General features: G+C 39.0%; 1 protein-coding gene across 1 annotated transcript; it reads left to right on the forward strand.

Annotated features, from left to right (window-relative positions):
* Positions 1–21,880: 21,880 nt before the first annotated feature.
* LOC149252442 (bidirectional sugar transporter SWEET17-like) lies at positions 21,881–23,419 on the forward strand. The gene is made up of 6 exons (XM_089456665.1): positions 21,881–21,914; positions 22,018–22,054; positions 22,150–22,360; positions 22,566–22,727; positions 22,849–22,968; positions 23,050–23,419. Exons 1-6 carry the CDS (start codon positions 21,881–21,883, stop codon positions 23,260–23,262), a joined length of 777 nt encoding a protein of 258 aa, XP_089312791.1. The 3' UTR covers positions 23,263–23,419.
* Positions 23,420–24,280: the final 861 nt, after the last annotated feature.

Consider the following 24,280-nt stretch of genomic DNA (forward strand, 5'->3'; position numbering starts at 1 on the left):
CAACAGATCGATCAGATTGCAAAATACACAGACACTGAAAAATGGAAAAATAGTAAGAGAAACACAGTAAGCAATACAAGAACACAATATATTAATAAGGAGTTCACCCTATTCTCCAGGGCTACATCTTCGGTCCAGCTTTCAGTGGTGGCCTTCTTTTATTGTGTCTTTAAAGTAGATTTTTTATAGTGAAGAGCTCAATTTGAGTCTTCTGAAACAAATAATGCTTGGTAGGGTGGTTCTTGGATTTCCCAAGCCACTAGAGTGCACAAAATCTTTCCTTACCAAATCTTGACCTCTCTAGTCTTCAAGGGGAGGAGCCCAATGTGGTACTCGATTCCTGACAGATCCTCAAAGGAATTTCCTGAACCTCTCAAGCCTTTTGTCTGCTCGACGCTGCTTTGGGTCAGCTCGGCTCTTTGTTTCCTACTTCTTGCTTCACTGTCTCTTTCGAATTTTCTTTCATTGTTTTTCTTCTCTGGTTCTTCCTTCTCTTCTATGTTCTGTTCTCTGTCTGTTCATGGCTTAAAGCCGATCTGTCCTTGACTATTCGCTTCCCCTTCTGCCCCTTTGGATCACCTACTGTTGTTTTCTTGGAGTTCCCTGCCTCTGCGTCATCGCCAACGTCTCACAGGGAGGTGGCCACTTGTCCTCTCACGAACTGCGCCAGCTCTTCCTCAATAGTTTGGTATTTCAATTACACTGTGGAATGACTCATCCACCAACTCAATGGTCAAATCGGACTTCAGACTTTTATATTCCGCAACTTAATTTCCCCTGTCAAATCCGGTTTCCCATCAGATGCAATCTCCGCCATCAGATCTGGAACCCCTAGATCCTACGGTATTCACTCTTTTCACGCAGTTGACTTGCTCGACTGTTAGCTCACAATGAGAGGCGGTTTTCTCTCTCATCCGCCGAACATGCATCGTTCAATGAATGGAATCGTTCATCCTTTGCCCAAATCCGCTTACCACCCAATATGCCTCTGATATACCACTGATTTTGGAGCACGGGACCTGCCTTTCGCCTTAGCGCTTTCCCTATGGTTTCCCAGCTTCCCATGCGACTGAGCGCTTCGGGGCTTTTCCTTCTTGAGGGGTTTTGCGCAGCGATGCGCAATTAGCACTAATCGCGCATTAGAAATGGCCTCCGTTTCCCGATCCGGGCTTCCTAACTGTCAGTTTTTCTTCCTGCGCAGTCTCCATGGGCCGCGGTCAGCGCGCTTTGACCGAGGTCCTCGTCATTCCTTGCTGGCTACAAATTGCCACTGTCCAGAGGTCTTCCTGATAGCTCTTTGTTCATAAATTCGGAGTCTGTCTTGATTTGATACAGTCATGGTACTCTAGTAATTTTCATGGATCCAATTCGGATCACGGCCTTCCCACTGAAAAATCTTTTGTACCACCAAAATTTGCTTTTCAAGCATCAACTAAGTGAGGGTATAATTGTCTCACTTGTCCAATCTCTATCCACTTTGCACTGCTCGGATTTGAACCCTTGAGCCCAATTCTGAGGTACTCAATATCTCTCGTGGACGTCGTCCTCACCTTCCTGTCTAGAACTGTGTCTTCCTACAATTCATTAAGATATTCAGGTAGCAGGTCATCAATAAAAGGCAATTGACTTTGCTCTTCGGGATCCTCAATGAGTGAGGGTTCAAACAATCTCAAGCAATCTGCATTCACAACTGAGTAGATGTGCATGTAAGCTGGTAGATCAAGGTGAAAAGCATTCTCACCAATTTTCTCAAGTATCTTCAAGGGTCCATACCTGATAGGCTTTAGCTTTTTACCTTCACCTTGCATCCTATCCTTGCTAATATACAGCCAGACTTGGTCACCAACTTGGAAACTATGCTCCATCCGATGCTTGTCATGCCTTGCCTTGTATTTGGCTTGGCTCTTTTCCAGCTGTTCCTGTACTGCCTGGTGGATCTCTTGGATTTGTTCAATGAACCTAGTTTCCCTGTCCACATCACTGTGTCCCTCAACTGTGGTGTCTTTACCAAAGACAAAATCCAAAGGAGACCTTGGGGTGAAACAAAAACAAGTCTCAAAAGGATATCTCTTTGTAGAAGAATGTTTTGCTCTGTTGTAAGCATGCTACACATAACACAAATGTTCATCCCAAAGCTTAAGATGTTTGCTGCAATATCCCCTGAGTAACTGGATCACTATCCTGTTAACTACTTCTGTCTGGCCATCAGTTTGTGGATGAAAAGATGTGCTTTTCTTCAATTTAGTGTCCATCAGTTCCCACAAACTTGACCAAAACTTCCCCACAAATCGAGTGTCTCGATCAGATACAATGGAAGTGGGTAATCAAAATGAACCCATACATGTTCAAAAAATAGTTTTGCAGTTTGTTCAGCTGTAATCTATTTATTACAAGGTATCAAAATACACATTTTGCTGAACCTATCGACAACAACATATAGATAATCATGACCTTTCCTAGATTTAGGCAGTCCTCCAACAAAATCCATGGAAACACTTTCACAAGGGTGAGAAGGAACTGGTAATGGAGTGTACAAGCCTAGTTTTCTATTGTTGGGCTTCCTTTTAGCACACATAGTACACCCTCTTACATATCTAGAAAATGTCTCATTCATTTTTGGCCAATAACAAAATATTTGTAGCTATGCAACTATTTTACTTACCCCAAAGTGACCTGATATTAGAGAAGTGTGTTCCTCTCGAATTATCTTTACTCTTTCAGTTTGTGGAATTCATAACTTCCCACAATGGTATAAGAGCCGGTCCTTTACATGATAATCCAATTCTTCTACTCGTTTGCCTTGACTTAAAGTTTCATATACATCTTTAAAGTCTATATCTTGAGCATATTGTTCAATGTAGCTCTCATGTAACACATAATTATGCTTAAGTATATTAGATGCATTTATAATGGGTCTAGATAACATGTCTGCAACTTTATTATGTATGCCCTTTTTATATCTGATGACTAAATGAAACTATTGTAGAAAACCCATCCATCTATAGTGTCTTGATTGCTACAACTTAGTTTGGGAGTGTAGATATTGAAGTGGTTGATGATTAGTATGTATTACTATCTCTTTGCCCATTATGTTTCCACATTTTCACACTCTGGACTAATGCATACAATTCTTTATCATATGTAGGATAGTTAACTACTACAGAATTAAATGTCTCATAATGATAACATATGGGTTTACCGTGCTGTGTCAACACTACTCCCATGGCATAGCCACTGGCATCCATTTGGATCTCAAATGGTCTTTGAAGATCAAGCAGTGCTAATACAAGTGTTGTACTAATCTTTTCTTTCAAGGTGTCGAAGGCTTTCTGCTGTTTGCCTCCCCACTGAAACACCTTGTTCAATCCTGTTAAAGCATGTAAGGGAGCTGCAATTAAGGAAAAGTTAGAAATGAACTTTCTCCAATATTGTGCTGCTCCTAAGAAGCTTCTAACTTCTGTAGCATATTTGGGTTTGGGCCAGTTTACAATGGCTGCCACCTTAGAGGGATCTATCTTCAATTCACCACCCCCTACTATATGACCAAAATAATTCAGATATGTTTTTCCAAATTCACATTTTGAGAGTTTAACATAAAGTTTTTCTCTTTTCAAAACATCTAGTGTCTGCTTAACATGCTTTAAGTGTTCTTCCCACATTTTGCTAAATATCAGAATGTCATCCAGATACACAATAACAAAATCATCAAGAAAAGGTCTGACTACATCATTCATTAATCTCATGAAATTCGCTGGAGCATTAGTTAAGTCAAAAGGAATAACCAGCCACTCATACAATCCTTGCTTTGTTTTGAAAGTAGTCTTCCATGCATCTTGTTCTGCAACTCTGACCTAATGGTATCCACTATGCAAGTCTAGCTTGGAGAAATAAACAGCTTCTTTCAATTGATCTAAAAGATCATCTATGCGAGGAAGGGGATAACGATTTTTTATTTTTATCTTATTCAGTGCTCAGTAATCAATGCACATTCTCCACGAGCCATCTTTCTTTCTCATCAAAACGATTGGTGACCCACATGGTGATGTGCTAGGTCTGATGAACCCCTTCTCGAGCAACTCCTGCACCTGCTTCTTGATTTCAGCATTCTCTAAAGCGGACAACTTATACATTCCAATGTTAGGCAATGGAGCATCTTGCTGCAAAATAATATCATGCACTATTTCCTTTTTGGGTGGCAGACCTTTAGGTTCTTGAAACAAGATATCATACTATGAAACAACCTTTTCTAAATCAGCTTGTTGTTTAGCTTTATAGCCCTCAAATAAATTGGTTTTATCAGGTTTTTTTTCCTTTACAACCATCAGTAAGAATTGTTTGCATGAATTTATCATTCATTTCATCTACCCTGAGTTTATGAGAGTATCATTATTCTTGAGCTTATGAGCTCTTACAAAGTATTCGATTCCATCTTTAACAAGTAGATACTTGTTGTTAGCTCTATAGAAAATAGATTTTCTGTCATACAAGTAAGGACTTCCTAAAAAAATTCCACATATATCCAAAGGAATTATGTCTAACTCAACCTCATCTACAAATGCTGACCCAAAAGAAAACATGAGTTTGCACTATCTAGTCACTTGTAGTTGTGCTTTATCATTTAACCATCCTAATGGGTATGGTTTCTTGTGAGGTGTAGTTACTAATCCCAACTTCTTTACAATTGCTTCAGAAATTAAATTTAATTGCGAGCCACTATCAAACAAAGTATCCATCTTTTGATGTTTGGAAATAACTCAAATATGGAAAAGCTCGTGTCTTTTTGTCTCATTTTCTTCATCAATAGTAGATTGTGTAGAATTACTAGTAGAAGTTTCAGAATTCTTACCTTTTATACCCGTGGCTACAATGGTTGTTTCATCTCCTGAGTCTGACCCCAAATCTTTATGAATAGCTGCAGCAGTCTTCTTCTTCTTTCCCTCGAACTTATTAGGTCTCAGCTCTAGATGCAGAATCCAACAATGCTCATCATCATGCCCATCCTTTTTACAATGAGTGCATGAAGCCTTGCTCTTCTGTGCAGTGCTAGCCTTCCTTGCTTTCCATTTCTACTTTCTTTTCTCCTTATTCTTGCTTGCAGTGGGTTGGGATGATCCCCCAACTTCTGGACTTCCATTCTTTCCTCTAGCTTCTAGATGAGTAGCTTGTACAGATACTTCATCTATACTAGTGGGATTAAACATGAGGATAGTGTGCCTCATGTTGTTTTGTAGACCACCAATGTACTTCAACAGAGTCTCAGGTGAGTCTAATGAGATCCCTAGAATCAATGCTCTCTTTCTAAGTTCTTGAGTGCACCCTTGCACACCTTTCCCTTTCAACTGTCGAAGAGTTTGCCAACTCATCATGGCTTGCTGCATGTAGGCCAATGGATAGAACTATTTTTTGATTGCAGAAACAAATTCACTCCAGACAGAGATAGTCTTACCATGTCTTTTCATGTCAACTTGGGTCCTGCCTTCCCACCAAACCAAGGTAGTGCCTCTAAGGCTTAGGCTTGCCAGCTGAATTTTTCTCTTATCTGAATCGATATTCTGCACTCTGCAATAAACATCAATTTGTCTAATCCAATTGTCTAGCTTTTCTGCATTCAACTCTCCATCATATACAGGTAAATCAAATTTGACATCTAGTTTGATCAAAGATGCTTTCTTTTTGTGTTTAGGGCTATTAGGAGGTGTGAGAAAGCTTTCTTCTTTCCCTTTTCCTTTTGAGTGGTCATGGAAGTGAGACTCATCTTCTCCTTTGTCTTGTTTAGAGCCTGATGAATCTTCATCCTTATGTTTTCTAAAGTCCCTATACATTTCTTCTACCATGGACTTTATGGCTAGGAAACTATCTATGAATTGAGGGTCTGGCCCCATAGAACCTTCCTCTAAAATTGTCTTCCAAGGATAGACTCTCCCAATTTCAGGATTAGTTTCGACCAACTCTCCTTCTCCTAATTTGATCTTTGATCTAGTTAGCATTCAACAGCTAAACCAACACAAGCTTGTCTAACCTTAACAGCCTAAAGCTCTGATACCACTTGATCTGAAAATCACTCGTGAGTGACCTCAGTTAATTAATTAATGAATGAAGGTATTATAGACTCATGTGCTGGTGTGTGTCCATGTCATCTTAGGCAACGGATCGATCAGATTGCAAAATGCACAGACACTAGAAAACAGAAAAACAGTAAGAGAAACACAGTAAGCAATACAAGAACACAACATATTAATAAGGAGTTCACCCTATTCTCCAGGGTTTCATCTCTGGTCCAGCTTTCAGTGGTGGCATTCTTTTATTGTGTCTTTAAAATAGAGTTTTTATAGTGAGGAGCTCAATTTGAGTCTTTTGAAACAAATAATGCTTGGTAGGGTGGTTCTTGGATTTCCCAAGCCACTAGAGTGCACAAACTCTTTCCTTACCAAATCTTGACCTCTCTGGTCTTCAAGGGGAGGAGCCCAATGTGGTACTTGATCCCCGACAGACCTCATAGGGATTGCTTGAACCTCTCAAGCCTTCTGTCTGCTCGATGTTGCCTTAGGTCAGCTCGGCTCTCTGTTTCCTGCTTCGTGCTTCACTATCTCTTTCGCCTTTTCTTTCACTGTTTTTCTTCTCTATTTCTTCCTTCTCTTCTATGTTCTATTCTCTGTCTATTCATGGCTTAAAGTCGATCTATCCTTTACTATTCACTTCCCCTTCCACCCCTTCGGATCGCCTGCTGCTATTCGCTTGGAGTTCCCTGCCTCTGCGTCATTACCAACGTCTCACAGGGAGGTGGCCACTTGTCCTCTCACGAACTGCGCCAGCTCTTCCTCGATGGTTCAGTATTTTAGTTACACTGTGGAATTATTCATCTGCCAACTCAGTGGTCAAATCGGACTTCAGGATTTTATATGCTGCGGCTTAATTTCCCCTGTCAAATCTGATTTCCCATCGGGCACAATCTCTGCCATCAGATTTGGAGCCCCCAGATCCTACGATGTTCTCTCTTTTCATGCAATTGACTTGCTCGACTGTTAGACCGTGATGAGAGGTGGTTTTCTCTCTCATCCACTAGACACACATCGTGCGATGAATGGAATCGCTCATCCTCTGCCCAAATCTGCTTACCACCCAATATGCCTCCGATATACCGCCGGTTTTGGAGTGCGGGACCCACCTTTCACCTTAGCGCTTTCCCTATGGTTTCCTGACTTCCCATGCAACCGAGAACTTTGAGGCTTTTCCTTCTCGAGGGGTTTTGCCTAGCATCGCGCATCAGAAATGGCCTCTGTTCCCGATCCAGGCTTCATAACTGCCAGTTTTGCCTCCTACGCGGTCTCCATGGGCCTCGGTCAACGTGCTTTGACTGAGGTCCTCGTCGTTCCTTGCTGGCTACAAATTGCCACTGTCCAGAGGTCTTCCTAATAGCTCTTTGTTCATAAATTTAGAGTCTGTCCTGATTTGATACAGTCATGGTACTCTGGTAATTTTCATGTATCCAATTCGGATCAATGTGTGATTGTTTCTTCTTCATCTGCTATATGTTTTCTATTTGATCTTGCTCAAAATTGATTAAGCTTCCGCAAGTTTTTTTGTAGAAGTAGATCAAGTATTTTGCTTTAGTATATTGCATTATCAGGTGATCTACAGTGAGAATTTCTACAAATCGTTAATATATATGGCGGGGTATTCGAATCGTAATGTTTATTTCATATTCTTTGGAGATATTACAATTGTGAAAACTTTGATATACATACCAACAGGGTTTTGTTATGTCACATAATTATGTGGCATGACAACGTGGAGGAGGTGGCATGGAGCTTCAGCCATATTAACACCACCAAGAATGGTATGTGAGTGTAGTTCAGTTACAGCACCTGGCACGGGTCGTGTGATGGGTTGGAGTGTTGTCGTGACAGCTAGGGAGCAAGTCACCGCCAACCGACGAATATGTATGCCAACTCACTGCCCAATTCACAAGCCACGGGTTTGTGGTTCTCTAGACCGCTAATTGCATGGTTCTATAACCGTCGGAGCAACACATATGCCATGGGTGTAATGTTGTGTTGGAACGAACCGTTAGGGAGCAGGTCACCAACAAGGAGTGGTCTAGTCACTCGGTGCGAGGTTGATTTGGAATGATGGCATCAGATATGGCATGGGGTTCTCCTACCAATGCGAAGTCAGTAGAGATGTGGAATTTCCATGTTAATGTCACAAGGAGGGTCCATGTTCATTCACCAAGTTGTATGCCAAAACCTTGGGTTATAAATGTTGCCGATCCAATCTTGGTATACCATATGTATTATATGGTTATACTATATGTGCTAACATTGTGTTTGTTAAAATCAAAGTCTAATGTTAGGGTTAGTGTATGTCATTCGATTTAATTCGAATAAGCAAAATATGTAATATTGTTATATGTTTGTAATGAAAACTCTAAACTTAGCATTGTGAAATGTTATAAAAGGAGGTCATAACACCATTCAAACACAAGCCATTCAAGAAGCAACTCAAAGGAAATTATCCATTCCAATGAAGCCATGCAAAGGCAAGTCAAGTGAAGGCAGAGTGGTGTTGCAGTCCAGTTTTGAGCATCAGGAGGTTTGGAGCCACTACGCCATCTGGGAGTTGTGCAGCTCAAAGTTGTTGGTCAAGTTAGTTTTTGGCTTTACGGAGGCATACGGAAGCCAAATTAGACACTTGAAGAGTTGAAACTAGTGTTTTAGCACATTACAAATTCAACAACAGTTCTTGTTCGTTAGTAGCAGCAACAAATTCTGTAGAAGGTTGTACCTAAATTGTATCTCACCTAGTCAGGTGGAGACGAGGTAAATAATTAATGTATTGTTGATACTCGAATTATTGATTTCAGTAAAGGTCAGAGTCATTGTTAGAGACTCTATGTTTTTGCTATAAATGACACGTCGTCTATAGAATGTCGAGTGAAATTACGAGAGTTCTCTGAAGGAGAGGATTTCCATACTGGGGAAATAGTTGCAATTGTATCAACAAATTTGATGTACCTCTTCTTATTCACTGAAATACGAGCAACCTAGCCATTTGAGCATGGCCCGAAGATGTAGCCCAAGAGGGGTGAACTCCATCTACAATCTTGGTCTCATTCTATTTGATGTTGCATGATTATGTGTGTCGTGTCCTTTATGGTTAACTTGCTATGCTGAATTAAAGCATTGTTTTGAAAGGCCCATTTAAAACTTGCCAAGTCTAGGGTAGCGATATAATTTTGCAATTTCAAATCATGGATCCATCTTGGTGATTTTCTTCTTAGAACATGTACCATTATTTCGATGTCAATGGATAGAATTGTATGCACTAGCACCCAGAGATCCACGGTTGATGAGGTGGGGTGAGTTGATACCTCGACAGGGAGGTGGTCAGCGGATGTCACTTTCCCTAGCATTTTTTGGATGGTTGTGATAGCAGCTAATCATGGTAGATGATTGGGCATACACTGGCACAAATTTCCAAGGAGATCCAAACCTTCCACTTCCACTAGGCACACAGTGGACTGATGCAGGTAAAACCCAGTTTTTTAAAGTTTCTGAAGTTTTTGATTTTTTTATATATGTGTGTACTGAGATTTGACACTTGTGATTTTTGTAGATGTTGGACCAAAGATACCTCCAGGAGTTTCTCCAATAGCCAAGTGAGTGGCATAGGATGCTCCTTATTAGGAGGGGGCACACTCGATCATAGAGGTAGAACACAACATGGAAGTTCTGACAAGGGGCATTCCAGAATATGCATCGATTGATGAGGTGTCACTACGATATCAGAGGCATATTTTTGGGGTGCCCACCAGAATGCATCGGTTGCTGAATCGAGTCATTAGATCTTTGTTGTGCTACCATGAGAACCATGTAGGTGGATAGCCATATCTAATCTTAATTTTTTTCACTTATGTAGGCTTGAGAATCCATTTGTCTCAGAACACAGTTTCTGACATTTTGATGTAATAAAATTTTTGCAAACACTCTATATATATATACATGTTTTCCTGTTATGTTCACTATGTGATGGTTTTTGTTTTACATATGTCGCAGATGTATATCTAATACATAATTATCCAATTTATCTATTAATGTGTTCAAACATCTAGGGGTATGTTGATAAGTGATATAATCAAAGTCTTGTTCCAAAAGATGAACTCCCAAATACATTCTCAAAATCTAAGAGTTTCTAATTGAATATTGTCTGTTAAATTGTAGTACAATGAGTTGTGAATCAAGATTAAAAACTAAATCTTTAAAGCCAAGAGCAATGGCTTCTAACAAAATCTCGATAATCACACTATATTTGGCAATGTTATTAGTACTACGATTAAACATATGCCTTGTAAATTAATTAACTCACCATTAGGGTCATAGATTACCCATGCATCGAAAGATAAATTATGTGTACTACGACAAGCTCCATTAGCAAAACCAACATAAATGTTTGATGACATCTGCAAACCAAGAAGAACACATGGTAAGAAGAGGAAAACATGTTTGCAAAAGAAAACAAACACACCAAAACCAAATTTCACACTAATGAATCACACTAATGTACAAAGTATTTACACGAAATCACACATAATACTTCTTGAGGTAAAGCCTGTTTTGGGATTTAGCCAGCTGATTTCCTTCATATTCAACCAACTCATAGGCACCTTTCTGTAAAACTCATTTAAAAATATAAGGCCCATGCCACATTGGTTCGAATTTCTCGGCTCCCAATTTATCATTGCATTGATCCTATAGCAAGACAAAGTCACCTTCAACAAAAACACAGGGAGTAATAATTTTATCATATTGTGCTTTAACTCATTTCTTTTGATCTTCAATTACTAATGTAGCAATACGACGAGTTTCATCAATCATTTCAAGGTAAAGTAATCGTTCCTCCTCCTCTGAAGTGTCAGGGAGTAATTCGATAGCTAGTTTTAATGTAGGAGTCATGATTCAATTAGAAGGGTTACCTCTAGACCATACACAAACTGAAATGGTGTGAATCCATTTGTTGTCTTAGTTGCGGTTCGATATGCCAACAAAGCTAAAAAATAGCATAAGATGCTAGTTTCGTTTATGCATCCCAATAGTACGTTGAAGCATGGTAATAAAGACTTTATTGACTGCCTCAACTTGGTTGTTGGCCTGTGGATACTAAGGATTTGAGCGGTCGTGACACAAACCCAACTGAGCAGTAAGCTCTATCATCATATAATTTCTAAAATGAGAGCCATGGTCAGTGACGATGGCTTGAGGGACACAAAATCAAGCTATGATGTGATTAAAAAGGAATTGAGCTGTAGTTTTACCGTCAGCATCATATATGGGCATCACCTTGGCACATTTAGTGAAATAATCGATGACAAAGATGATATAACCATGCCCCCGGCTGAGTGAGGGTTACATGTCATGAAGTCAATACCCCATTTTTCAAAGGGTCCGACGATAACAACTGGGTGCAAGGGTGTGGGTGGGCCACGTTGTTTGCAGTTATAAATCTAGTAGGCATGACATTTATGGACTGTTAAATGCAATCTTGAAGATCGAAGGCCAAAAATAATTGACGCGAAGGATTTTTTGAGCCATAGCATATCTCAACATGTGACCGCCACCGGCCCCATAGTGATAGTCATTTAAGACTCTATTAGTTTCTTCAAGTATTAAACATCGACGAAGTATGGAATCGACATTAACACGGTACAAAGTATCCCCAATAATTCGATAAGGTTGGGACTGATGTTAGATTCGTCGACATTCGGAGTTGGATAACTCTGATAAAAAAATTTTGGGTCTGGAGATAGGTAATGATATCTCCATACCATGGATCGATGGTAGTGATGAGGAAGAGAGTTTTGTTAGAAATCAGCTCTTCGGATGCAGTAGACATGGTTGCAGAAGGAAGGTCGCAAATTAACTCAGGGAAAACTAGTGATTTCTTTGATTTAGCTTTAGAAAATTCCAAATTGAATTCTTGTAGCCAGGGAAAATTTTAAGAACCACCCTAAATTTATATGTATAATAAATGGGCTAATCCCCATGATACATAGGAAAGATGGGAGGCGATTTTATCAATAATATAATATGTATATATAATTTTTTTGGCAAATCTCTCACCAGATTATATTATCTTGTACAGTGATGGAGAATCTTTCACTGAATTATAAAATCTTGTAAGATCTTGGAAAATCTTTTACTAAATAATAAAACATTGTGAAGTCTTGGTGAATGTTTTGTTAAAGTATGAAACCATATATGATAATAAGAAAACATATTCATTAAACTGTAATACACTAACATACATGTTTGGAGAAAAGAAACATAATTTTCTCTTCCTACAAACAATGTTCCAAGTTTCAGTGGCCATGTTTGTCAAGGTTCTTACAATACACTCTTTCATATCCTTCTATTAGTTTTGATAATATTCCACAACAAAGTTCTTGTAGGTGTTGATATTGACAATGAGTTCTTCCAAGGTAGGAGAGATTAATATTTTCCCTACAACTTTTGTCAAGCTGCCACTTTTTTCAAGTTATCAAATTTCTTTCTTATTCCATAGACTCCAACTGCGAAATAAAAAAAACACATCAAGTTTGTTTACCCCAACACACCAACAAGTAGCAAGCCCCAAATATATTATATAAGAAAGTATTAGGTATCCCAAAGGCTTGAAGGGGATCTAATTGAAAGAAGTGACCATTGTGAGAATCCTTCCAATCAATATATGAATATATAAATGTAGATTTATTATTATTTTAATTGGAAATCTTCAATTAAATAATAAAATTTAATTACATCTCTCCCAATCTAAATTGCTTATTAGCATAATTCACTACCCTCATAGGTCTCGCATTTTTTAACAGCGTTGTAACATGTAGATTAATTTCCTTTTTCATGAAAAATCTCCACCTTTTAGGAAAATATGGTGCAGTGGTTCCAACCCCTACAGATCATTAGGACAAACTAAGAATAGCACAGAAGATGAAAGGTTGTACAAACCAGCTTATTTTTCAAACAACTAATCCAACATCAGTGCCTAAACTTTTTCATGAAGATATCATATTGAGAATGTATGAAAAATGGTGAGAAATCTTCTACCAGGGTGATGCGGAAAGAGTGATAAGGTTTCATTGTTTTGAATTTTTTTTGTTAAATCAGAAAAAGTTAAAAACCAATATTAATGGAGATATTGATATTTTTTTACTAAATTTTGTGAAGTGACTAAATGTAGCTTTAACCATTCACCTTAAGATGTTTTTACAATATAATTTCCTAACTCTATTTAATATCTTCATTATCAAAAAAACCAACCTATATCCATCTTAACTTCACATCTACCACTCTTAGGGGGATGAAATCTATTTATCCCTCTGAGCACTTGGTAGACCCAGAATTAAGATGGATCTAAGATGATATAATTTCCCTTTTAAATAGTATATTCTCACATAAATACCATTGTATTACCATGGGTCAATACCATGGGTTATCATAAACCTGGAGCTTAAAAATTACTATTAGTAATTTATAAAAATTAATACTAGCATTTGCACCAAATGTTGCAAAGGAAACGCCGTAAGGCATAAATTGAGGAACAATCAGGACATGGAATGGGAAAATCTAAATGAAATGTAGAGATGTAGTAGAAATGAAATTGATTTAGGGTGCCTTACACTATTTTTTATTAATTATTGAATTAATATTGCATATAAATTGTTGTTCATGACTATGAAGCTACCAAGTTGCTCAATGGGAAAGCTATAGCCAAAGGAGAGGAGAGGTAGGAAGAACACTATAAATTGTACATGTGAGTTAATTTGAATTTACTTTAAAATCATAGTAATTTAGTTTCAATTTGAATTTATTTATTTCTAAAGTCACCTTTTATTCATAAAAATTAATTAATGGTTGTGAAAGACATGAGCATCCTATTGATTGGTTGTATATCACTGAGAAAATAACTTGTAATCAGATATGCCAATCAAGAACAAAGAACTGGATGAAGGTTGAACACTTTCTCTGAGTGTGGACAACCGAAGAAGAACCTCGTGAGTAAGCCCCAACTGAATCATGGAATTCAAAAAGGATGAATAAAAAATAGCTGCCAGTTTTCCTCTTCTACCAAATCCCCCATTCTTATTATAGATGTCTTCGCAACTCCAATTTCTGACAGGACTTTGTGATTCCTTGAACTTACAACGAGTCTCGAGTTGGGGTGGTGGGTTAGCAGCAAAAAACCAAATTTCTTCCATCAACTGGGAACCATCTCTCAAAATTTTCCTTGGAAAAATGCTGGTAGCACGGACTGTTGAACATATATATATCGACCTCTCGCAGAGGGACGCTCCATCAAGAATATGTGAGCATTACAAGCATCCTCAGTGTGGACTAATAAAATGGAACCCATGATATCATGAAGCTCCCTTAACCATTCAAAATGTTCAGCGTTGCCTGAGAGATGTGAACATTAATATAAGAACATGAAAAATGGGCATTTTTCTGTTAATGGCAGATCTGAAAATTATTCTCTTACCCATTGGATACTGAGAATCAAAATGTTCAACATTGATACAGAGATGCGACTTTAATATAAGATTAGATGAAATGAACATTTTTATATTGATTTCAGATTTCATGTATCTTATTGATATGTAACAAAACTATGCTTATACCCATGAGATACAGAGAATCCATAATCAACCTAAACTCAATGAAATAAAACAATCCATAAGAGAAACACCAAGCCATGAAAATTTACAAAAATAAGATCAAATATCTAATGAACGCATACCATATGTGTGACAAGATAAAAATGTAAATTACATTTTTCTAAATATCAAGAGATTTGCATTTCAAAGTAATTTCAAAATAATGGTTGAGAAGCTCATTTTACAGTCGAGTCAAAATATCAAGAGTACCATTCACCTAAGCTTCGATAACATTCATCTGTGTCTGAAGAAAAAGTACATTAAAAGGGAAAATTTATATCCAAAAAAGGGGTCAAAATCCAGTAATAAATTCGTTGTTTCCGGAAGTTGTGCATTCGGGTGGTTGTTAAAAAATACCTGTGCTTCAATGGCGAAATCCATTATAGTTTCCAAATGACAAATGTACTCACAACCCTCAACGGCAGCATGGAAGCTTCCCTCTTGGCGGAGGTCGGCTTTGAAGAGTCTCAGCCTCTCTTTTGCTCCCGGCAGGCACAGAATACGACGAGTTTTGCTATCGTTGCCTGCAGCATGTGAAAGACGGTTGACGGTTCGTATGGACCGTCGCGCCTGGCATTGCTCAATTCAAATCAACGGTTAATGATTACCTGATCATCTAACAACCAAATCGAATGGCACATATTTTGACACGACAACAGTTTGGAGAGTTCATTTCAGAGGGAAACGCCTTACGGCGTAAATATGTAAAGAAATAAATATGCTAGGCAATAAATATGTAAAGTAAAACTGAAAATAGAGCCGCTTGACGAGACACATCAAAAGGATGGATGGGAGGCTGAATTTTTATAAACAATTCATACTCCAATTTTTATTCTGTGTAAATATAGACACAGTGTGAAACAATTATCCACAATTATTTTCTCTAAATATCCTAATGGAAAAGGAAAAAAATATCACCTAGAAATTCCAAACTTATTATAGATCGATTAGTGGAACATTTGAAATAAGAAACTACACCTTGTTATCAATATATCAAAATATGATTTCAAATCTCATGCCTCTCCTATCAGTTTTCATCACATGCATAGAATCAAAGGATCCATGAATTGTGTAAGAACAAATCTAAATGCCATAGTTTAATTAGCTGATGAATTTTCTGGATTGTTATGGAAATTTAGGTTATATTTAGAAAATATGTGGTAAAAATTTTTGTAAATCCAAGTTATAGTTGTTAAATTTCAAAATTTTAAGTGTCCTAGACGTTTTTGATGGTGTTGAATCTATTTCTACTGATGGTGCTGAATCTATTTCTACTATCAAAAATAAAATTCAAACACTGCATCTACAAGATTTTTTGAAATTATTTTGCCCAGATTCCTACCACTTTTGGCCATCCAAACAATTCCTCCGTATCCAATTCAAATGGACAAAGGCAAAGCAAGGCTATTTAAACAAAAGGATCAACAATTCTCGGAACAATGTAATAAAATCAGTTTTTCTTCAAAGAATGTAATAAAGTCAGTTTTTCTTCAAAGCAATTTACATGCTTTTTCTTTGATTGTAGATTATCAGGAGGACAATCTTATTTTCTCTATATTATAAACTTTGTGACTGGTTTTTATATGTTCAACAGAACTGATAAATTATATATCTTTCATACACACAACTATGAACCTTTATAAGAATTCTTATACCATATTATTATTTTGACATATCTGAGCTAGTACTACGGCCATATATACAACATAAACATGTTTTTAAGGCGGTAGGGTACTAATAACTGGGCAAAAATTATTGCATCTCGGGTTTTTTATACTTGTTTCAGTGGCTCAACATCAAAGATATTCAGGTATTTGGGGATTTAAAAAGTTGCATTGATGGGATAAAAAGGCTCAATTGCTTTCGGCCTCCAGTGATGTCATACGGGATGAAACTGTGTTAGTTAAAGGTTGTTGCGAGATTCTCACAAATCTTATATTCTCAGGATAAAGAGTGAATATTTTATGACCATAGAAACCCAACCTATGTAAGTAGGTGATATAAGTTTGAGAATATAGATACTTTGGAGATGAGTTGTTAGTCTAGTATGATGCTAGAGCCACATAAAATATTTGATCATGGACAGATTTGTGATCCAGTGAATTAGTTTCCCTAATAAATCAAATGCCTTTTCTTCAATTCACTTACAACTTCATTCGTTGTTTGTATTTCATTCGGTTGTTGTTTTTCAATTCACTTATAACTTCATTCGTTGCCTGTTTTTCATTGTGTTGGATTTTTATTCCCAGCATGGCCAACTCCGCCAGTTTCCACACTGTGCTCATATTGACCTATTTTACCACTTATTCATCCCAAAAGATTTCAATATTTACTAACAAAATCATTTATCTCCCCGAGAGATAAAATTGAAAGTCCAAAACACCATTACATTTCTAGTTCTCCAATATCTTCATACCCACAAATATGAATATATTTACATGAAAAAAGCTTACATACGAGAGGATATGACTATTTTTCCTCAGCTCAGAGACATTTGTATCCACCAGTTCTCTCCCAGATATTATAGATACTCTAATTCATGGCTTGCATTCAATGGAATGTCGAGTCTTGTTTTTGAGTCGGTCACTTCTATAAAACATTTGGTCCTGTTCAATAACAAGATTCTTAGTTAAAATGAGTGGACATATAGTGATTTAGAAATTGTTTTTTCCTATCAAACACAAGGTTGGACATAATAGAGCATCACAGGGAAGTTTACCATGGACATATAATGGTAAATCAATATTTATAATTCTCCTTCACCGCAATATGCCACAAACGACACACGAATTTATGGTGGAATTTCGAACGCAAAGAAACTTATATTATACCTTGTTTTTCCCACGTGTCACTGTTTTGTTTTCACACATTTCTCCAAAACTGCCCAAAGAGAGATCAAACCATTTTATTTTTATGACAAAAAAATTTTGACATTTTATTTTTAATGACAATTTTTTGTTTTTTATATATGAAAACATGAGACCTTAATCAATCAAGCAATTATATATACCTCTCAAGAAATAATATATGCCTCTGTTGAGGGTTCCTGCTCTCCTTGTTTCGATGTTTTTGACAGTACTTAGATGGCATAGAGACATGCATGGCGCAGACGCTCAAATCCTCCTCTGCCAATTTGCGTTACGAAGCCACCGGTTATTTTCTCGATCTCAACTAAATTTTATGCATTGGGATGATGCTAAGTCATGCGCAATTTTCACCTCAATCAAATGAATTTTAGCTACGGGAATATTGTAAGATGTCGTTACAAAAGTTTCAAAATCACTTACAAAGTATTTTTGACTGAGACACAGACCAAAGGAAAGCACGGTTCAGCCCCTCACTACTTCGAGAAGCAACCCCAACACTCAGAGATGGTTCCTTCGTTATTTACGAGGCAATTGAAACATACATCCAGATAACTAAAGAAGCCTGTGTTGACCAATCTCTTTGTACAGCATGGAGACGGTATTGCTCTCACATCCTTATCCAACAGTTGCGAAACAAGATCAACCATAGGTCAGGGAAGTTTACCATGGACATATAATGGTAAATCAATATTTATAATTCTCCTTCACCGCAATATGCCACAAACGACACACGAATTTATGGTGGAATTTCGAATGCAAAGAAACTTATATTATACCTTGTTTTTCCCACGTGTCACTGTTTTGTTTTCACACATTTCTCCAAAACTGCCCAAAGAGAGATCAAACCATTTAATTTTTATGACAACAAAATTTTTGACATTTTATTTTTAATGACAATTTTTTGTTTAAGGTTGAGGGCAAACATTTTTCCTTGCACAGGAGAAATTGCGATACAGGCTACATCCCACAGGGTCCTTTCATTTGCTATTGCAATGCATAAAATTTGCGAAATTGCATAACTGCATAATAAATGGAAGATGTCACGAAAAGTGTGTTCCACTTGCGAGCAAATCTGCCCAATCTGCCCAGGTTTTTCCTTACTATTGCAAGCCATCTCCTTCTCTCTTTCGGTTTCTGCCTTATGGGTATGGGAGCAGACTCCTGCATACGCTTAGCAAAGATTAAGCACGCAACCTTGCTTCGGAAAGCCTTTGAATTCTTTCTTTTATTCAAAATATTCCCGGCAGGGTTTTCAGTAGAATGAGAGGTCTCGGGTTCGAACTCTGTGAGACGAATCCGATTATTACTCGATTTACTCTTCCTATCCCTACCATCAGCAAGCGAAACACTAACCGTGGTTCTGTGGACCTCCGGCTCTGAATCAGATTCTTCTTCCTTCATCTTAATAGAAAAGACATTTTCGATGTAGCTAAGAAGGTTGTGCTCATTTATGCTGTCCATGGAAACAACCTGAGTAAACTGAAAGGCTAGGTGCTTATCCACATCCGAGGAGTCATCGATATCCTCATCAAAGCTTCTGTCTGCATCAAGCAGCACCATCTGGCCTGCGAAGGAGTAGCCTGACCCCGAATGGTAGGACAACGCCAAAGCTAACAACCGATGGACGAAGCCACGAATCAAGCCGGGTACCCACGACACCGCCTGCGTCGCCACTGTTTCTATTCCTAGACGCTGCTTACAGATTCTGGGGAGCACTTGCCATACCAGAAGCGCTAGCTGCGTTATGTTGAACACATCTTCCAGTGGGCCAACCTCCAAGCCGACCCACAGGGTGTACAGAAATGCGCAAACGGCATAAGCCTGGGGACGATATCGCTCTTGGAAACTATATGCACAAAGTGTCTTCTGTAACGCGAATTTATATGTTTTGCCAATTTTGAATCCGCGAAGAGAGGGCATCCGAACGAATAACATTGAACTTGTTTGTGGCAAAACTTAGGGCTCGATTCCAACAATCTGAGGGTGAGCAACGAGGCAACGGCTCCTCCTAAAGAATGGCCCGTCAATACAATTTTGTTCCCTTGTATTAACTGGCGCCTAAGATACTTCAATGGGATGCTCTTGGCTCTATCAAGAAACCCCGCATGAGCAGCTCCCGCTCCCAAGCTCAAGGACCTCTGCATTATGTTGAGATCCGTTAGCGCATCCATAAACCCCGTGGTGCCTCTGCAGGTGATGATCATGTGATCTTTGGCCAGGTTTTAACAACCAGAAGAACCTGCTTTCGGCCGATCTCGAAGCCTTCTTTTCACAGCTTGTCTTCTTCCATAAATTAATAGATCGTCGTTTCCGGCAAGCCGAATGTGGTATTCAGTGTTTCAAGTTCCTGCCGAGGATTGCCGCTGTATGCAATCGCTGAAAGAATCAGCGCATCGGCAAGCCAGACGGGATGACGGTCTTGCTTGATTATTTGGCTGAGCGTGGCCATCAATTTTGTGGTTCTGCGAGTACTAATGTCTCTTCTTCCTTCGTCTTAACGGAAAATACATTTTCGATGTAGCTAAGAAGGCTGTGCTCATTTATGTTGTCCATGGAAACAACCTGAGTAAACTGAAAGGCCAGGTGCTTATCCACATCCGAGGAGTCATCGATATCCTCATCGAAGCTTCTGTCTGCATCAAGCAGCACCATCTGGCCTGCGAAGGAGTAGCCTGACCCCGAATGGTAGGACAACGCCAAAGCTAACAACTGATGGACGAAGCCACGAATCAAGCCGGGTACCCACGACACCGCCTGCATCGCCACTGTTGCTATTCCTAGACGCTGCTTACGGATTCTGGGGAGCACTTGCCATACCAGAAGCGCTAGCCGCGTTATGTTGAACACATCTTCCAGTGGGCCGATCTCCAAGCCGGCCCACAGGGTGTACAGAAAATGCGCAAACGACATAAGCCTTGGGACGATATCGCTCTTGGAAACTATATGCACAAAGTGTCTTCTGTAACGCGAATTTATATGTTTTGCCAATTTTGAATCCGCGAAGAGAGGGCATCCAAACGAATAACATTGAACTTGTTCATGGCAAAACTTAGGGCTCGATTCCAACAATCTGAGGGTGAGCAACGAGGCAACGGCTCCTCCTAAAGAATGGCCCGTCAATACAATTTTGTTCCCTTGTATTAACTGGCGCCTAAGATACTTCAATGGGATGCTCTTGGCTCTGTCAAGAAACCCCGCATGAGCAGCTCCCGCTCCCAGGCTCAAGGACCTCTGCATTATGTTGAGATCCGTTAGCGCATCCATAAACCCCGTGGTGCCTCTGCAGGTGATGATCATGTGATCTTTGGCCAGGTTTTAACGACCAGAAGAACCTGCTTTCGGCTGATCTCGAAGCCTTCTTTTCGCAGCTTGTCTTCTTCCATAAATTCATAGATCGCCGTTTCCAGCAAGTCGAATGTGGTATTCAGTGTTTCAAGTTCCTGCCGAGGATTGTCGCTGTATGCAACGGTTGAAAGAATCAGCGCATCGGCAAGCCAGACGGGATGACGGTCTTGCTTGATTATTTGGCTGAGCGTGGCCATCGATTTTGTGGTTCTGCGAGTACTAATGTCTCTCCCTCCACACCACCACGATGTCTCGCCTCCCTAGGCGCCTCACCTTCTCGTCTGTGCTCACCGCAACGTATCTTGTTGAAAGACGGTTGACGGGTCGTATGGAGCGTCGCGCCTGGCATTGCGCAATTCAAATCAACGGTTAAGGATTACTCGATCGTCTAACAACCAAATCGAATGGCACATATTTCGACACGACAACAGTTTGGAGAGTTTATTTCAGAGGGAAACGCCTTACGGCGTAATTATATAATCTCATTGGTTTGATTTCCGCCATGAAATCCAGATCTGATTCTCATACCAAAAAGTTTAAATTGCCATTCAAATAAATTGGGTCCATGAAGAATGTTATATTACTTTACTGAAATTGCAGAATCTCATTTTGACCATCACCTCTCGTCCAAAAAGGCTATTAAGATAAGAAGCTATCTGACTTTTATCCTAAGACCAGAATAAGAAACGATCCAAATGGCATTTATCCCAGACATTTTTCAGGCCATCTGAATGGGCCACCTATGGCAGTTCCGGAAAGCTCCGGACTAACTCTCATGTCGAACTCATACACCTAACAGTAGGTACTGCCATCTTTGACGTGGCGCTCACTCCATTGCTGCAATTGTTTGGTTGGACGATGCATTTTAGGCCTTCAGAAGAAAAAGCCCTGCCTTATCATTAATCTCAGCATCTTCCACGAGAATAAGGAAAAAAATTGCATTGGTCCTCACCATATACTCGCTATGGCCGATGTGAGCTTCATTCTTGGTGTTGTCAGTCAGTACATACAATATATGATCAGAGTCGCATTTAATGTTTCTTTAGTGATTTGAATCGCTTGTTCATCTGAATTATTATATGTTTGGGCAATATGTTGCAGGAAATGTGATATCGTTCCTCGTTTTCATATCGCCGGTGTAAGCTCTTAAATGTTTTGAATGGTTAAATACATTTAGTTTCTAGGGAGTTTTGTCAATCTTGCAAGTGTTGTTCAATAATATTTTATTTACAGGAAGACATTTTGGCGTATAGTGAAGAATAAGTCCACACAGGACTTCAAACCTCTCCCTTATATTTGCACGTTGTTGAGCACTTCGCAATGGACATATTATGGATTAATAAAGCCCGGGGGACTGTTGATCTCTACGATTAATGGGGCAGGCGCGGTATTGGAAGCAGCATATATCATTCTGTTTATAATTTATGCCCATAAGGGACTTGGGGTAGTATTTTTTTTTTTTTTCAGTCACCTTCATATTGAGTGTTTCAGTTGATGCTTCCACGACTATTAGATCGAACACAAATATTAGTATGTCACATAGAGAACTGGAATTCTGATAACACTTCATAAATCCAAAGTGAAAGATGGATCTTGTCGACCAATAAATTTTATGACTCATGGTACATCTAATTGGTGTTGTTATGCAGCTCAAGACTATTATTCTGGTGTTGCTTGTGGATATAGTATTTTTTGCTGCTGTATTTTTGGTGACCTTTCTGGCACTAAATCAACAAACGAGAATAAACGTAGTAGGAATTCTATGCGTGTGTTTAACGTTAAGCATGTATGGTTCTCCATTAACAATTATGGTAAGCTTGGTTTTCAACATTTAGGCACAGAAAAAAAATTGTCAATAATTCAAGGAAGATTAGTGCCATTTTGAATTTTACAGACTGGCCTTGTAATCCCCACGTATGTGGGTGGCAACAGAAAAGTGTCATAGTAACGAAGAGCGTGGAATTCATGCCATTTTTCCTGTCATTCTTCCTGTTTCTTAACGGAGGAGTTTGGGCAGTTTGGGTAGTGCTGGAACGAGACGTGTTTGTTGGAGTTAGTGTTGAAGTTTTTCATTGAAATTAGATTTAGGTAGAATGCATATTATTCAAACAAATGTGTTGCTGTAATGTATAGATCCCGAATGGAATCGGCTTCGGCCTTGGAGCTGCACAGCTTCTTCTGTACTTGATTTATAGAAAGGGGAAGCCCAGGCGAGAAGGAATCAGAGACGAAGTTGTAAAGACTGAGGACTTTAAACTTGTGACGGATATCGAGATTGGCGGTGGAGGTGTACATCAATTCAGTGCAGAAGATAAGAAGTCCCAACCCAACAATCTAGAGATCTAGAGAAAGGATTGAGTATTCCTAAGGCTAATGTACAGGGTCTCAGAAAGCTTGTAAAATCCCTTTCTCTAGACTCTGGAATGTTGCAATCAGATGCAGGCCAAATGCAGTATAACCTTTCTCTAGTACCCCATCATGAAGGCGAAAATCCAGAACGCTATTGAAAACACTGAATGTGAAAAAGCAAATGTTGAATCTAGCCTGCACCATTTTTTAGTAACTAGGAGTTTACAAAAGCTATCTTTGAATCAATAAATCTATGTCAATAAAATCGTATGTTATTGTATAATCTGCCACTGTAAACTACTTAGAAAAACTCGCGCGTACCTTGAGCGTATCTTCATCTATCGAAATGTGTTACGATGCAACAGGCATAATTTGAGCCTTGCGAAATCTGCTATAATCTGCTATAAATTCGCAGCTTGTCTTCTTCCAGAAATTCATAGATCGCCGTTTCCGGCAAGCCGAATGTGGTATTCAGTGTTTCAAGTTCCTGCCGAGGATTGTCGCTGTATGCAACGGCTGAAAGAATCAACGCATCGGCAAGCCAGATGGGATGACGGTCTTGCTTGATTATTTGGCTAAGCATGGCCATCAATTTTGTGGTTCTGCGAATACTAATGTCTCTCCCTCCACACCACCACGATGTCTCGCCTCCCCAGGCGCCTCACCTTCTGGTCTGTGCTCACCGCAACGTATCTTGTTGAAAGACGGTTGACGGTTCGTATGGAGCGTCGCGCCTGGCATTGCGCAATTCAAATCAATGCTTAAGGATTACTCCATCGTCTAACAACCAAATCTAATGGCACATATTTTGACACGACAGCAGTTTGGAGAGTTTATTTCAGAGGGAAACGCCTTACGGCGTAAAAATTAATAATTGATTTTTATTTTATTTTTTATTTTTAACCAAGTTAAAATGTTTAACATACATTAAATTACAACATCCATTTTTACTCTTGATCGAGAGAGGGATCAAATATTTTTTCACTCTATGCTAGTTTGCATATCACGATATTTG

The sequence above is a fragment of the Pinus tabuliformis genome, chromosome 7 (genome assembly GCF_031772625.1).
Source record: "Pinus tabuliformis cultivar Carrire ecotype Pingquan chromosome 7, CPIR1, whole genome shotgun sequence".
In the NCBI taxonomy this organism is placed as follows: Eukaryota; Viridiplantae; Streptophyta; class Pinopsida; order Pinales; family Pinaceae; genus Pinus; species Pinus tabuliformis.